The 17,959-nt window shown below is 48.2% G+C and overlaps 1 protein-coding gene across 4 annotated transcripts in view; it reads right to left on the minus strand.

The window, feature by feature from the left end:
- Positions 1-17,959, minus strand: part of LOC145339235 (natural resistance-associated macrophage protein 2-like) — a 56,055-nt gene that overhangs the window by 12,471 nt on the left and 25,625 nt on the right. For all 4 annotated transcript variants that reach the window (XR_013886009.1, XM_080183634.1, XM_080183633.1 and 1 more), the window contains 5 exons: positions 17,476-17,543; positions 12,489-12,644; positions 6,859-7,017; positions 5,130-5,216; positions 3,390-3,509 (listed from right to left, as the gene is read on the minus strand). Coding sequence is in view for 3 of the 4 variants with exons in the window: in XM_080183634.1 (XP_080039760.1) it covers positions 3,390-3,509; positions 5,130-5,216; positions 6,859-7,017; positions 12,489-12,644; positions 17,476-17,543 (590 nt within the window). In the remaining variant the exon portion in view is untranslated. The remainder of the gene's footprint in view (positions 1-3,389; positions 3,510-5,129; positions 5,217-6,858; positions 7,018-12,488; positions 12,645-17,475; positions 17,544-17,959) is intronic.

Genomic DNA, 17,959 nt, shown 5'->3' on the forward strand with positions numbered 1-17,959 from the left:
AATTTCTCCTGGAATCATAGTATCCTTACAATAGGAGGCCATTTGGCCCATCAAGCCTGCCCTGACTCTCTGACAGTACCTAATCCAGGCCCCTTTTCCCTGCTCTATCCCCATTTATCATGGCCAATCCCCCTAACCTCTACACCTTTCAACATAAGGAGTAATTTAGCATGGCCAATCCACCTAACCTACACATCTTTGGACACTAAGGGGCAATTTAGCATGGCCAATCCACCTAACCTACACATCTTTGGACACTAAGGGGCAATTTAGCATGGCCAATCCACCTAACCTACACATCTTTGGACACTAAGGGGCAATTTAGCATGGCCAATCCACCTAACCTACACATCTTTGGACACTAAGGGGCAATTTAGCATGGCCAATCCACCTAACCTACACATCTTTGGACACTAAGGGGCAATTTAGCATGGCCAATCCACCTAACCTACACATCTTTGGACACTAAGGGGCAATTTAGCATGGCCAATCCACCCTAACCTACACATCTTTGGACACTAAGGGGCAATTTAGCACGGCCAATCCACCCTAACCTACACATCTTTGGACACTAAGGGACAATTTAGCATGGCCAATCCACCCTAACCTACACATCTTTGGACACTAAGGGACAATTTAGCATGGCCAATCCACCCTAACCTACACATCTTTGGACACTAAGGGACAATTTAGCATGGCCAATCCACCCTAACCTGCACATCTTTGGACACTAAGGGGCAATTTAGCATGGCCAATCCACCTAACCTACACATCTTTGGACACTAAGGGGCAATTTAGCATGGCCAATCCACCTAACCTACACATCTTTGGACACTAAGGGGCAATTTAGCATGGCCAATCCACCTAACCTACACATCTTTGGACACTAAGGGGCAATTTAGCATGGCCAATCCACCAAACCTGCACATCTTTGGACACTAAGGGGCAATTTAGCATGGCCAATCCACCTAACCTACACATCTTTGGACACTAAGGGGCAATTTAGCATGGCCAATCCACCTAACCTACACATCTTTGGACACTAAGGGGCAATTTAGCATGGCCAATCCACCTAACCTACACATCTTTGGACTGTGGGAGGAAACTGGAGCACCCGGAGAAAACCCACGCAGTCACGGGGAGAATGTGCAAACTCCACACTGACAGTGACCCATGCCGGGAATTGAACCCAGGTCCCCGGCCCTGTGAGGCCACAGTGCTAACCTCTGTGCCACTGTGCCACCCTGTGGGTGTGTGAAAAGAGGTTGGACAACTTTCAGGTGCTGACATCCTATGGAAAAGTTTGTGGATTTTAAAAATAAATTCTTTCATGGGATGTGGGTGTTGTTGGCTAGATCAGTTGTTGCCCATCCGTAATTACCCCTTGGTGATGATGAGCTGCCTTCTTCAATTGCTGTCTCCATGTGGCGTAGGTACACCTAATATTGCAAAAATTCCAGAGGTCCTGAATAATTGTCCAATACAATTTCCCGATCTGTTCTCACGCCGGAGATGCAACAGCTCAAAGAGCCAAATAGGACTGTGTCAGACAAATAAAAGACAGATCAGGAACGAGGACTTATCAGGAAAGCTGACCTTTTAGTTTTAGATGGAGACTTCCCTGCTATATTTTCTAAATTTCACATCATAATTACACATCATAAGGGCCAATTAACCCATCAGGTGAGGTGTAGACAATGGCATACTGGTAAAGTCACTGGACTCGTGATCCAGAGGTCCAGGCTAATGCTCTGGGGACCCGGGTTCAAATCCCACCAGAGCAACTGGGTTGCATTTAAATACAAATAATAAAATCTGGAATAAAAAGTTAGTCTCAGTAATAGCGATTGTTACAAAAAAAACGTATCTGGTTCGCTAATGTCCCTTTAGGGAAGGAAATCTGCCATCCTTACCCAGTCTGGTCTACATGTGACTCCAGAGCCATAGCAATGTTGCTGAAACTTAAATGCCCTCCTGAAATGACCGAGCGAGACACTCAGTTCAAGGGCAACTAGGGATGGGCAATAAATGCTGGTGTGCCCGGCAGCACCCCCATCCCATGAAAGCATAGATGTTAAAAAAATTTTGAGTTTAAGGGTGACACAGTGGCACAGTGGTTAACATTGCTGCCTCACAACGCCAAGGACTGACAGGGAACTGGACACAGTGCTCAAGGTGGGACTGACAGGGAACTAAACAGTGCTCAAGGTGGGACTGACAGGGAACTGGACACAGTGCTCAAGGTGGGACTGACAGGGAACCGGACACAGTGCTCAAGGTGGGACTGACAGGGAACTGGACACAGTGCTCAAGGTGGGACTGACAGGGAACTGGACACAGTGCTCAAGGTGGGACTGACAGGGAACCGGACACAGTGCTCAAGGTGGGACTGACAGGGAACCGGACACACTGCTCAAGGTGGGACTGACAGGGAACCGGGCACAGTGCTCAAGGTGGGACTGACAGGGAACTGGACACAGTGCTCAAGGTGGGACTGACAGGGAACTGGACACAGTGCTCAAGGTGGGACTGACAGGGAACCGGACACAGTGCTCAAGGTGGGACTGACAGGGAACCGGACACAGTGCTCAAGGTGGGACTGACAGGGAACTGGACACAGTGCTCAAGGTGGGACTGACAGGGAACTGGACACAGTGCTCAAGGTGGGACTGACAGGGAACCGGGCACAGTGCTCAAGGTGGGACTGACAGGGAACCGGACACAGTGCTCAAGGTGGGACTGACACAGAACTGGACACAGTGCTCAAGGTGGGACTGACAGGGAACCGGGCACAGTGCTCAAGGTGGGACTGACAGGGAACCGGACACAGTGCTCAAGGTGGGACTGACACAGAACCGGACACAGTGCTCAAGGTGGGACTGACAGGGAACTGGACACAGTGCTCAAGGTGGGACTGACACAGAACTGGACACAGTGCTCAAGGTGGGACTGACAGGGAACCGGACACAGTGCTCAAGGTGGGACTGACACAGAACTGGACACAGTGCTCAAGGTGGGACTGACAGGGAACCGGACACAGTGCTCAAGGTGGGACTGACACAGAACTGGACACAGTGCTCAAGGTGGCACTGACAGGGAACTGGACACAGTGCTCAAGGTGGGACTGACACAGAACTGGACACAGTGCTCAAGGTGGGACTGACACAGAACTGGACACAGTGCTCAAGGTGGGACTGACAGGGAACTGGACACAGTGCTCAAGGTGGGACTGACAGGGAACTGGACACAGTGCTCAAGGTGGGACTGACAGGGAACTGGACACAGTGCTCAAGGTGGGACTGACAGGTGTTTTGTTCTAGCAGAATTATACTCCATATAGTTCAGTATTCTAATCCGTTATCATTTTAGGAATGAGTATCCAAGTTTACCTCCATGACGAACTGTCCAGTATATGTCCCTGACATGGTTGAACTTTGACCTGCAGCCAGAATGCCAATGGCCCAGATGTAGAGGGCAGCAGGACCAAAGTAACAGCCCAACACAACGCCCTGAGGGAAAGACAGCAGAAGGGTTAGCGGACACGAGTGTAAGCAGGCTGTCACTGATTGGTGTTTAACAGGTAATAAAAGGCACTGGACCAATAATCCTGGAAATGTGGGTTTCAATTTTACCGTCGCACCTTGCAAATTTGAATTGAGTTGAAGCAAGCTTGGAACAAAGAGCTGGCAAGAACGTCTCGGACTGTCAGGGAGATCCCGACTGTTATGAGGCCATGGGAGATCATCAGTACATCTCCCCATGAACATCGTAGAGTATGAGCTCCCCGATTAGGCGAGTGGAGGCTTGCCCAATAGGGAAGGAGCAGCGGGTGCCGGGGAAGAGGGGCTTAAAACCTGCAGGTTGCACTTAGGCCAATAGTTGATAGACTCAGGATTGATCTGCACTCCATGGCCGCTGAATGGCATTCAGAACACGCTGTAAATAATGGGTGATTGGTGGCAGAAAACCAGCCTCAGTACACTGTTACACTGGCAATGAGGAGTAAAGCAAAGTTTATTCTTCCTGCCAGACCATCTTTAGTGTCGAGACAAGTAATCCTCGCTAAGTGACACGCCTCTTTTCTAGAAACAAGGAGCCTGGATGCAAGCATAGAAGACTGGGCCCAGTACTCATGCACTATATTTCTTGGGCCAACAGTGTTGAGGGGGACAAGAAGCAGACAGTGATCGATTCATTCCTCCACTTTTTTTCAATATTGCTTGCTACCTTTTCCCCTCCCCCCCACCACTGTCCCCTCTCCACACCCTACTCGCGATATCTGTTCAAGGTTGTCCTTTGAAACTCTGCTTGCCTTTGTTCTGATACCCATTTCTTAATGTGCCGCTGTTAGCACCCTTCCTAGCCATGATCATCATCACTCACATTCCCTTCGCCTTTTCATCGGATATCATTGTCAACCACACCCCCCCCAACCCCTCACCCTAACAGTATAAATCTCATCATATCTTCTCTTTGTCTTTAACTCTGGGTCATCCAGGCACAAAACGCTGGTTCTATTTTCTCTCCACAGATGCTGTCAGAACTGCTGAGATTCTCCAGCATTTTTCTGTTCTTGTTTCAGATTCCAGCATCCGTAGTCATTTGCTTTTAGATCCTTCTTCAGGTGCGGAGATCAGAATTGTGCACTGACCTCCGGGCGTGGTCTTCCCAAAGTCCTCTTGAACTCCATACTCCAACCTGCTTGCAGTCACTCGAACACACTCATGAATTGATTTTTGTCCCCAGCTGCTGACTTTCTGTGATTCCAGGATTCAAGGACACCCAGGTGCCTCTGAATGCCAACATTTCCTAATCTCTCACCTTTAAAAAAAATTCTGGGTGAATTTTCCCTCCACCTGCCACGGGAATCAGAGTGGGCGAGGGATGAACCATGGAAAGGTCTGTTGACCTCGGATGGGATTTTCCAGTTTTGAGACGAGCGAGTCTGGAAAATCCTGCCCTCTGCTTTTCCACTCTTCCGACCAACGCTTCCCATTTCCTCAGTGTATACTCCATCTGCCACCTTGTTACTCACTCTCTTGCCCTCTCTGTAGCTTCTATCCATCACCCGCAGTGTTCACTTTCCCACTTACAGTTGCATTGTCATATGTAAAGATGCATACACTTACCCCTTTATAAATATCAACACTCAGAGTATCGTTATTCTTTGGGAAGAGATCGGAGTTAGGACTACTGTTGTTCACACACACTTCATGCTACAAAGAAAAGATTATGGTGTCAGATACATCCTCAGCAAGTCAGCACATTCCAACAACACATTTGAAACTGCTCCTATTCCCCCACCCTTTCACTCTGGAAAGTTTCCCCCCAATGTTTTAACTCTTCGAGCAAGTCTAAGACTTCCCACCGAGGGAACGTTGTTTCTTCCTACCTCTCCTTTCTGCTCCCTTTGACATCTTGAAAAATTCCAGGGAATACCATCATTGTTTGCGTGATCTGCCCTCGGAATTTAACCTTCAGAGTCCAAGTACTATTTTCATCAAACTACACCACTCTATGTTCCAAGCTCAATGTCATGGAGTCCCTACAGTGCAGAAGAAGGCCATTCGGCCCATTGGGTCTGCACTGACTCTCTGGGAGGGCATCTTACCCAAGTCCATCCCCCTATCCCCATAATCAATTGCATTTATACTGCTAATCCCCCTAACCTGCACATCTTTGGACACTAAGGTGCAACTTAGCATGGCCAATCCACCCTAACCTGCACATCTTTGGACACTAAGGTGCAACTTAGCATGGCCAATCCCCCTAACCTGCACATCTTTGGACACTAAGGTGCAACTTAGCATGGCCAATCCCCCTAACCTGCACATCTTTGGACACTAAGGTGCAACTTAGCATGGCCAATCCCCCCTAACCTACACATCTTTGGACTTTGGGAGGGAATTGGAGCAGCCAGAAGAAACCCACGCAGACACAGGGAGAACGTGCAGACTCCACACAGACAGTGACCCAATGCCCATCTTTACTGTTTACAATGCCGCCTAGCATTATGTCAATGGCAAATGTGGAGAGTTGTGTCTCAATCGTCTCTTCCAAGTTGTTGATAGTTGAGGCTCCAACACAGATCATTGTGTGGCACCTCTGCAATTTGACCAGTTCTATCTGATTAATGTGAGGCCTCCACCCCCCTCCCAGGCAGGACATTCGAGACCCTCTCCATCCTCTGGGTAGAAATGTTTTCCTCAAATCACCCCTAAACCTCCCACCCCTCACCTTGAACCAATGTCCCCCTTGTAACTGACCCTTCAACTAAGGGGAACAGCTGCTCCTTATCCACTCTGTCCCTCATAATCTTGTACACCTCAACCAGGTCGCCCTCAGTTTTCTCTGCTCCAGAGAAAACAACCCAAGCCTACCCAGCCTCTCTTCATAACCTAAATGCTCCATCCCAGGCAGCATCCTGGTAAATCTCCTCTGTACCCCCTCCAGTGCAATCACATCCTTCCTGTAGTGAGGTGACCAGAACTGCACACAGTACTCCAGCTGTGGCCTCACCAAAGTTCTATACAACACCATCATGGCTTCCCTGCTGCGACACACACAAACTCGTTGGTGTATCCGAGCATAGAGTTGAGGGGAAAACTCAGTCTTTGGAGCAAGTCTCATCCCCTTCATTCACGGCCCCTTTGACGGGTTGCGGCCTAGTCTGGTGGGATGTGAGCTGCTGCCTCAGAAGAGGCCCTGCTGATCTGAGGTGAATACTTTTGGTCCAACATGTGGTAGGTAGTGCCCCAACAATATTCCTGTCGACATCATGGGCACATTTCCAACACCCCCCCCCGCAGACTTGCAGCAATTTGAGGCCGTACACTTCCAAGTACGTCCCATACTTACCACTTGTTGGTTGGTCTGATTATAAAACGCTTCAGCGAACACCGAAACCACAAAGACATTGATGAGGAATGAGAGTAACAAAGCCAGGCAGGCTTCAATGAAGTAGTAACGATTTGCCTGCCTCACTTCTTTTTTATTGGCTCGGTTCACTTCCCTGGACTGAGAAACGGAAGGAGTCAGTACGGATTAAACTTCACCACCTTCCCCCAGTTCGGCCCTGCCAACCCCCCTTCCCCCCCCACCCCCGCCAACCACATCCCCACTCCCCTCCCTCCGCACCGCACCACAATAGGCAAACGGTTTCAGTCAGAAACCTCTTAAAGGGCCCTCACCGAGCAAACGACCTCGAAATGCAATGCTTCGCCTTCGCTGGGCACCAGTGTGGCCAATGCGTGCACAGCAAGAGCCCATAAACAGCAAGCGGAGGATGAGTTACAAGTTAACCTGGCTTTGAGGTTAAGCTGAGAGGTAAAAAATGGCTGGAATTTGAGGCCCGCAGACAAATCCCACAGGATTATCCCTGCCTCCGCAGCCCCCCTCCAACCCACCATTGAAAGAAAAGTTGGGCAGCTCATTTCAATACACTCCAATCTCATTCGTGGGCTCCACTGTGGTGTTGCCACCCAAGAAGCTGTTCTTGAGTGGTGATACAACACTGACTGTTCTTCAGTCAGTCAGTACGTGATCTCAGACTTTTGTATCTTTTTCCCGATGGAAGAAGGTGGAAGAGAGAATGTCCGGGGTGTGTGGGGGGTCCTTAATTATGCCGGCTGCTTTTCCCCGAGGCAGCGGGAAGTGTAGACAGAGTCAATGGACGGGAGGCTGGTTTGTGTGATGGACTGGGCTACATTTACAAAAGTCTGAGATCACGTCCCAACAGTTTCTTCCCTGCTGCTGTCAGACTTTTGATGGACCTATCAAATATTAAGCTGATCTTTCTCTACACCCTATCTGTGACTGTAACACTATATTCTGCACTCACTCCTTTCCTTCTCCCCTATGTACTCTACGAACAGTATGCTTTGTCTGTATAGCGCGCAAGAAACAATACTTTTCACCGTATCCCAATACATGTAACAATAATAAATCAAATATTAAGCTGATCTTTCTCCACACCCTATCTGTAACTGTAACACTACATTCTGCACCCTCTCCTTTCCTTCTCCCCTATGTACTCTATGAATGGTATGCTTTGTCTGCATAGTGCGTAAGAAACAATACTTTTCACTGTATCCCAAAACATGTGACTAGCTGGATTGTTCTCATATAGGGCCATCACAGGCTTAATGGGCCAAATCAACTCCTTGCCTGCTGTAGCCCTTCTATAATTCAATGATTGGGGCAGAAAAGAGTAGTGTGTTGTCAAAGCTTTCCGACTTGCATTCACCAGGACAAACACAGAAATGTCAAATTTTGAACAATCGCAATTTTACCACAGGAGAAAGGGGTGCTGATTGGTTGCAAGTTGACTCTGTCTAGGCCGAAGGGGAAAGCAATAAGGAACTTTAGTTTCCCATCCTTTCGAGAAATTTCAAAGAAGGTGTAAGGCTTGGAAAGGTTTCTGCTGCTCGCATTGAATTGATTACATAAGAACATAAGAAATAGGAGCAGGAGTAGGCCATCTAGCCCTTCGAGCCTGCCCCGCCATTCAATAAGATCATGGCTGATCTGTCATGGCTCAGTTCCACATTCCCGCCCTCTCCCCATAACCCTTAATCCCCTTGCCTATCAAAAACCTATCAACCCGCGTCGTAAATATATTTAGCGAGGCAGCCTCCACCACTTCAACGGGCAGAGAATTCCAGAGATTCACCACCCTTTGAATGAAGAAGTTCCTCCTCAACTCCGTTCTAAACCGCCCCCCCTTTATCTTGAGGCTGTGCCCTCTAGTCCTACTGTCTTTTCTGAGCGGGAAGAGCCTCTCCACCTCTATCCTATCCATCCCATTCATCATCATTCCTGTGTTTGAACACATGCCTCTTCCAGCAGGTGCTATATTACCCGATTCTCTTAAATTTGCTGTAGTGTCACTATGAGCGCACTCAGGATTGATTAGCAAGTGCTGCCCAATCATAGAATCGCATGTTAACAGCAGATGGTCAGTTTTGGGTTTTGCAAGCACAGGCTGGTTGAGAACAGGCTGTTCTCTCCCTTTTACAAATAGCCAGAGGAACATACTTGTTGATTCATTTCTCCCTCACTCACATCGTATCTGTGTATTCATAGAATCATAGAACCCTACAGTGCAGAAAGAGGCCCTTCAGCCCATCGAGTCTGCATCGAACACAATCTCACCCAGGCCCTACCCCCATATCCCTACATATTATACCCACTAATCCCTCTAACCTACGCATTCCTGGACACTAAGGGGCAATTTCTTAGCACAGCCAATCAACCTAACTCGCACATCTTTGGACTGTGGGAGGAAACCGGAGTACCTGGAGGAAACCCACGCAGACACGAGGAGAATGTGCAAACTCCATACAGACAGTGACCCGAGCCGGGAATCGAACCCAGGCCCCTGGAGCTGTGAAGCAGCAGTGCTAACCACAGTGCTACCGTGCCGCCCCGGGGAATTACTGTGGATGGCATAACCCCTCAGAGGGAATGGGCACGGGATGACTCTCTGCCATCCCTGGGGCCTTCACAGCCTGCTGGTAGTTGGGGATTGGAGCCTTTACTGCGAACACCTAAAATTAAACCCCACTTGCTGTTTTTATTAAAATGTAGGTGCACCTCCTGAATGGAACTGACCTCTGCAACCTCCCCCCACCCCATCCACCAAACAACATAACAACCCAGGTTCTCTACTATCTCTGGTATGTTTTTTAACCACAATGGCACAGTGATTAGCACTGCTGCCTCCCAGCACCAGAGACCCAGTTCGATTCCTGGCTTGGGTCACTGTGTGGAGTCTGTACATTCTCCCTGTGTCTGCGTGGGTTTCCTCCGGGTGCTCCAGTTTCCTCCCACAGTCCAAAAGACATGCTGGTTAGGGTACATTGGCCGTGCCACATTCTCCCTCAGTGTACCCAAACAGGAGTGTGGCAACTAAGGGATTTTCACAGTAACTTCATTGCAGTGTTAATGTAAGCCTACTTGTCATGCTCACAAATTATCTTGAAACTTTATTGTGGAAGCAGACATAGAGGGCAGAATTTCTCTGTCCCACCGCTATGGGAACCATCGTGGACAGGACACAGACCATGTAAAGGTCTGTTGACCTCAGTGGGGAGGGAAATAGGCCAGTCTTGGGGCCAGCCCAGCTGGAAAATCCCACCCAAAATATTTGTTCAACATCTCTACAGTGGTACAGTAGCTCAGTGCGGGCAGCACGGTGGCACAGTGGTTAACACAGCTGCCTCACAGCACCAGGGACCCGGGTTTGATTCCAGCCTCGGGTCACTGTCTGTGTGGAGTTTGCACATTCTCCCTGTGTCTGTGTGGGTTTCCTCTGGGTGCTCCGGTTTCCTCCCACACTCCAAAGATGTGCAGCTTAGTTGGATTGGCCATGTTAAATTGCCCCTTAGTGTCAGGGGGATTAGCTAGGGCAAATGCATGCGATTACAGGAATGAGGTTTGGGTGGGATTGTGGTTGGTGCAGACTTGAAGGACCGAATGGCCTCCATCTGCAGTGTAGGATTTTATGCCTCTACTGTTTCCTTACTCTGTGTGATAGCTTCTCAACTCACTGACTGGAAGGGACCCATGTTTATTTCAGCTATTCTCCACTTTACATTCTTACCGAAATTCCTGCCATCTGTTTTCGATGTTTCTGGAGCATTTATTCTCATAATCTACTTTCTCCTTCTTTACAAATGTTTTGGCCAGACTTTGCCTGTTTTTAAAACACTCATTACCCTCAAAGTTCTCAAATGTAGCACTCTTATTAAGATACCTGGGAATACCCAGGTGCAAGTTCCCCTCCAAGCCATTCACCATCCTGACAAGGAAATATATCACCGTTCCTTCACATTCACTGGGTCAAAATCCTGGAATTCCCTCCCTAATGGTATTGTGGGTTAACCCACAGCACATGGACTGCAGCGATTCAAGAAGGCAGCTCACCATCACCTTCCCAAGGGGCAACTAGGGATGGGCAATCAATACTGGTCCAGCCAGCGACACCCATGTCCCATAAATGAATTTAAAAAATGCAGGATTCTGCCCTCTGCAGACAAAAGGAATATGTCCAGACATTTCACTTTCTAAAATAAACTAAAGCAATAGCTCCCTGGTTGATTTACCATGGCAACATCATGCCCAATCAGCACTAACTTACCAGCAATTAGTGCCCCTTTTCTACGCAGTACAAATTGTCCTCTTTGAAATTTGGCATTATTGTGCCTGCCCTGATGAGTGTAAGGTGAAAAGCTTCATTTCTCTTTTTTTCAGTGATAATTCAATGTTTCTTTAAATATTTATCTCCTACATTTTAATTTCATTCCCTTCACCAACTCACCCCTTCATACCTGTATAATTTTCTTTTTTTAAGTTCAAGGCTTCAGTGCATCACTCTCAAACTCAAGGTGAAATTCCATGGGCGTGATCTTACCGCCCGTTCACACCACGCTCCCGCTGCAACGAGGTTGGAAATTTGGCGTCCAGCCAAATCTCCATTCACTGAAGTGGGACGGAATACTCCCGCCAGTGAGAATGGTGCTAACATTCCAGCCTACATATTATGATAATTCTTCCCGCAAGATCTCTTACTATGACAGCATAAATTGGTCCTGTCTCATTGCACATTATTTTGCTACATGTCTTCTGGGCCAAAACTTTTCCCTCAATACCTTCTCATAAATATCCCATAGCATTTATCTTTTCAAAACATCAAGTGCCCTGGAATATTTCATTCCCAACCTTGATCACAACGTAAGCGTGTTTGTAACGGCTAGGAATTCGTCCATTTTTAAATATTGCTCCTCATTCACTTGGGGGAGGCGATGGCCTAGTGGTATTGTCGCTATTAATCCAGAAACTCAGCTAATGTTCTGGGGACCCGGGTTCGAATCCAACCACGGCAGATGGTGGAATTTGAATTCAATAAAAAAAGATCTGGAATTAAGAATCTACTGATGACGCATTGTCGGAAAAACCCATCTGGTTCACTGATGTCCTTTAGGGAAGGAAATAACAAAAGAACAAAGAAAATTACAGCACAGGAACAGGCCCTTCGGTCCTCCAAGCCTGTACTGACGTTGCTGTCTTAATGAATTAAAACTCCCGACCATTCCTGGGACTCACCTGATAAAGGAGCTGCGCTCTGAGAGCCTGTGATACCATAAAAACCTGTTGGACTTTAACTTGGTATTGTGAGACTTTTTGCTGTGCTCATCCTATTCATGTATTTGTCAAGACGCCCTTTAAAAGTCACTATTGTATCTGCTTCCACTACCTCCCCTGGTGGTGAGTTCCAGGCACCCACCACCCTCTGTGTAAAAAACTTGGCCACAAAATCTGCCATCCTTACCCGGTCTGGCCTACATGTAACTCCAGAGCCACAGCACTGTGGTTGACTCTCAACTGCCCTCGGGCAACTAGGGATGGGTAATAAATGCTGGCCCAGCCAGCGGCACCCAAGTCCTATAAATGAATAACAAAATACTTTTTGTCGTTGGAACACTTACCCTGACCAAGGCGGAGTACAGATAGATGTTGTGGGGCATGATTACCGCTCCAACAGTGCCAACCGCCTGCTGCAGCTGCCTGGTGCCACAGCCTTCACAAGTGGGTACGAACATTCCCCGCAGCAGCTGGAGCTGGTCAGGTTTTACAGTCACATACTGCAGATCAGACAAACACAACTCAGTAAGCATATTGCAAACCTGTGTATCCCAGGACATGGAGCAGAGAAAGGTGTGGGAAAATCAAACTGAATTTTCACAAAATCCTTCTCAGTCTGTGAGCATTGTTGGCAAAACCAGCCTTTATTGCCCACCCCAATTGCCCTTGAGTGGTTGGTGGTGAGCTGCCTTCTTCAACAACCACAGTCCATGTGGTGTAGGTACACCCACAGTGCTGTTAGGGAGGGAGTTCCAGGATTGTTATTGGACATCAGTCAGTCCATGTGGTGTAGGTACACCCACAGTGCTGTTAGGGAGGGAGTTCCAGGATTGTTATTGGACATCAGTCTGTTCATGTGGTGTAGGTACACCCACAGTGCTGTTAGGGAGGGAGTTCCAGGATTGTTATTGGACATCAGTCAGTCCATGTGGTGTAGGTACACCCACAGTGCTGTTAGGGAGGGAGTTCCAGGATTGTTATTGGACATCAGTCAGTCCATGTGGTGTAGGTACACCCACAGTGCTGTTAGGGAGGGAGTTCCAGGATTGTTATTGGACATCAGTCAGTCCCTGTGGTGTAGGTACACCCACAGTGCTGTTAGGGAGGGAGTTCCAGGATTGTTATTGGACATCAGTCAGTCCATGTGGTGTAGGTACACCCACAGTGCTGTTAGGGAGGGAGTTCCAGGATTGTTATTGGACATCAGTCAGTCCATGTGGTGTAGGTACACCCACAGTGCTGTTAGGGAGGGAGTTCCAGGATTGTTATTGGACATCAGTCAGTCTGTGTGGTGTAGGTACACCCACAGTGCTGTTAGGGAGGGAGTTCCAGGCTTGTTATTGGACATTAGTCAGTCCATGTGGTGTAGGTACACCCACAGTGCTGTTAGGGAGGGAGTTCCAGGCTTGTTATTGGACATTAGTCAGTCCATGTGGTGTAGGTACACCCACAGTGCTGTTAGGGAGGGAGTTCCAGGATTTTGACCCAGTGACAGTGAAGGAACAGCGATATATTTCCAGGTCAGGATGGTGAGTGGCTTGGAGGGGAACCTCCAGGTGTTGGTGGTGTTCCCAGTTGTACAAAATGATGAGAGGAAGAGATAGAGTTGACAGATAAATTTACTTCCCTTTGTGGAGAATTCTAGAACCAGGGGACATAGATTCAGGATAAATGGCAGGAGGTGTAGAGGGGGCATGAGGAAGAAGTTTCTTATAGAGGGTGGTGGGTGTGTCTGAAATTCACTGGCTGAGTTGGTGGTGGGGGCAGAGACTCTAAACTCATTTAAAAAGTACCTGGATCTGCAGCTTAAGTGCTGTATGCTACAGGGCTATGGGCCAGCTGCAGGAAAGGATTAGAAAGGGCATATGGGTCTCCTCGGGCTGGTATGGCCAAGATGGGCCAAATGGCCACCTTCTGTGCTGTAACCTTTCTATAGTTCAATGATGTCTGCTCTCCCTCTCGATAGTAAGATAATGCATTTGTATATTCATTTTCGCACTCAGAGACAGATCACGAGACCAGAAAGCCAGCACCAAGCTCATTAGAAGCATCAGAAACATGGGCAACAGCAGACACTCAAATCTCTGGATATTTCCAATGTAGCCTCTGCTCAATCCTGTAAATCCATAGGCAGGATAGGCATGAGTTTCCTGTCCCAGACTGATATCCCCAGCATCAAGCCACTGGTCACACTAGAACAGCTGCGATGGTCGGACTACATTGTCCGCATGCCTGACATCAGAGGTGGCACAGTGGTTAGCACTGCTGCCTCACAGTGCCAGAGAACCGGATTCAGTTCCCGGCTTGGGTCACTGTCTGTGCGGAATCTCCACTGTGTCTGCATGGGTTTCCTCTGGGTGATCCAGTTTCCTCCCACACTTGAAAGATGTGTAGGTTAGGTGGATTGGCCATGCTAAATTGTCCCTTAGTGTCCAAAGATGTGTAGGTTAGGGTGGATTGGCCATGCTAAATTGTCCCTTAGTGTCCAAAGATGTGTAGGTTAGGGTGGATTGGCCATGCTAAATTGTCCCTTAGTGTCCAAAGATGTGTAGGTTAGGGTGGATTGGCCATGTTAAATTGCCCCTTAGTGTCCAAAGATGTGTAGGTTAGGGTGGATTGGCCATGCTAAATTGCCCCTTAGTGTCCAAAGATGTGTAGGTTAGGGTGGATTGGCCATGCTAAATTGCCCCTTAGTGTCCAAAGATGTGTAGGTTAGGGTGGATTGGCCATGTTAAATTGCCCCTTAGTGTCCAAAGATGTGTAGGTTAGGGTGGATTGGCCATGGCAAATGAGTGGGGTTATGGGGAGAGTGCGGTGGTGAGGTGGGCAGGGGTGGGATTCTCCTTTGGAGAGTCGGTGCAGGCTCTATGGGCTGAATGGCCTCTTTCTGCACTGAGGGGACACTATAGCTCTATAGTCCTCTCTTTAGCAGAGATGCCGGTGTTGCCCTTGTTCACCTTAAAAAGGCAGAAGGTGACTTGCAGCTGCAAGTTTCTCAGCAGCGAGGAAACTGGGCCGCAAACTCTGAATTGTCCCCCACTGAGTGGCCAATCCCTCTGCAGAGAGTAGAAGCTCCTCTTCGCTCAGAGCAGCCACACCCTCAGACCTCGCGTGGGAGACTCCGAGGGAAGTGAACGACAAGGAAACAGTCAGCCCCAGTCCCAGGGTCCAACAGTCACTGACACGCCAGCTGGAAAGGTCACCACACAGGCACTACTAGCTGCAGCTAATGTGGAAAGCTGCAGGATGTTGCTGGAAATAGTGACATCAAATTACCAGAGCACAGCTCACTGAGGCATGAGGAACACAAGGAACGTAGAACACAGAACAGACAACAGTCCAGCACAGGAACAGGCCCTTTGGCCCACAATGTTGTGCTGAACATGACGCCAAATTTAACTAATCCTTTCTGCCTGCCCTTGGTCCATGTCCCTCTATTCCTCACATATTCATGTGCTTATCTAAACACCCCTTAAACACCCCTATCGTATCTGCCTCCATCACCATCCCTGGCAGCACATTCCAGACACCCATCCCTCTCTGTGTAAATTTACCCCTCACATCTCCTTCGAACTTTCCCCCTTCACCTTATGTGCATGCCCCCTAGTAGTTAGTTAATTTATTTGTCACAAGTAAGGCTCACATTCGCACTGTAATGAAGTTACTGTGAAATTCCCCTAGTCACCACTCTCCGGCACCTGTTCAGGTCAATGCATCTAACCAGCACGTCTTTCGGACTTTGGGACGAAACCGGAGCACCTGGAGGAAACCCACGCTGACACGGGGAGAATGTGCAAACTCCACACAGACAGCGACCCGAGCCGAGAATCGAACCCAGGTCCCTGGTGCTGAGAAGCAGCAGTGCTAACCGCTGTGTCACCATGCCGCTCGGTTTCCACCTAACTCATTCCAACTCTGGGGAAAAACATTCTGGCTGTCAACCCTACCTATGCCTCTCATCATTTTATAGACTTCGATCAGGTCTCCCCCTCAGCCTCCACCACTCCAAAGAAAACAACCCGAGTTTGTCCAGCCTCTCCTTATAGCTCATACCCTCTAATCCAGGCAGCATCCTGATAAACCTCTTTTGCACCCTCTCCAAAGCCTCCACATCCTTCCTGTAATGCGGCAACCAGAATTGAACGCAATACTCTCAGTGTATATGGAGATCGGAATTGAAATGATACACAAAATGCAATAAATGTACAATATCGTTATAAAAGCCAAACTGCAAGGTGAGCTCACGGATGAAGATCATCCACATTCAACTCCCATGGCAGACTACACAGGAAAAGAAGAACTAATTTCTGCCTTGAATGAAAGAAGTCAACACTCTCCCGCCAAGAACGGGACTATCTGATGGTCCCTGGGCAGACCAGATGTGGAGAGTTGACAAAGAGAAGTTTAACTCCAAGGAGCAGAAACAGCTGATCAGAAGAAGGCAACAAATTGCCAGGAACATCAGCCACAACTTACAAGTCCAAATTAACTGGAAAGATTTCCCAAATCTGCAGAGCCTACCATTCCTCTGAATGTGACCAGAACGAGATCTGGAAGAATTGGCAAATCTCCAGACCCTATGAATTTATGAGGTGAGGGGCTTGAGGGAGGGAGAGAGAAAGCATTTGCAATGTATCGACATAGGATAAAGACCTGGGGGGAACGTGTTGTATAAGGATATCTGGGATGGTAAGGGTTAATGCGGAACTGGGAAACAGTACTGCCCACAGTGTGATGTAAAGAATGAATGGCCTGAGACTAGAATTGGCTGTGGACTGGACAGAGACCTGTGTAGAAACAAACATGGAGTTAGCTCACAGCTTGGGCTATACCCTGGATATATGTCGATAATTATCAATAAACACTGACGTGCTCCACCTTACAAGGCTCAGAACGTCTTCCTGAGACCAACCGAACATGGCGGCAACGAAGGGAAAAAATCCAGAATCTCACAGTTGTGACTTCTCACAACCATTGGGATTCTCCAGTCCCGCTGCAGTGAACAGAGATTTGGCTGAGCGCTAAATTTTCCACTCTCGTTGGCAGCGGCATGGAAGGTGTGGGGGAGCTGAACAGCCACAGAATTCCAGCCAATATGTTCAACCATACACGATTTAGAACCTCTTTGTATGACCTACCGAACATACAACAGGAATCACATGTCAATGGATTCACTGCAGACAGCTTAGATGAAAGGTGGAGCAGGGCAGACTGTGTATGTGTCACATCCTGTCCCCAGGTTTGTGTCCATTACGTGGCAAAATACCGCACCAATGACACATTGCTCAAACTGATATAATTCAATAAGCTTTCAACTTCAGCCAGCCTTACCTCGTATCCAAAAGTGACAGCCATCACTGCAATAAAGAACGCAAACAAAGCTTCCAGTTTTCTTAAACCTGCAGAGGAAGAGAGTTGGTGTTAAACGTGACTGGGACAAAATCTCCTGTACCAAATCATCATCGACACAACGGGGGAAAGGTTAGTCAGAATCCCAACAGTGCAGAAGTAGGCCATTGAATCTAAACCAACTCTCCAAAAGAGCATCTCACCCCGTAGCCCACACGTATAGCGTGGCTAATCCACCTAACTTGCACATCTTTGGACACTAAGGGACAATTTAGCATGGCCAATCTCCCTAACCACACATCTTTGGACACTAAGGGACAATTTACCCTGGCCAATCCACCTAACCTACACATCTTTGGACACTAAGGGGCAATTTAGCATGGCCAATCCACCCTAACCTACACATCTTTGGACACTAAGGGGCAATTTAGCATGGCCAATCCCCCTAACCTGCACATCTTTGGAC

This window comes from Carcharhinus amblyrhynchos, unplaced genomic scaffold, assembly GCF_965287045.1.
Source record: "Carcharhinus amblyrhynchos unplaced genomic scaffold, sCarAmb.v2.hapA chromosome_355, whole genome shotgun sequence".
NCBI classification, from domain to species: Eukaryota; Metazoa; Chordata; class Chondrichthyes; order Carcharhiniformes; family Carcharhinidae; genus Carcharhinus; species Carcharhinus amblyrhynchos.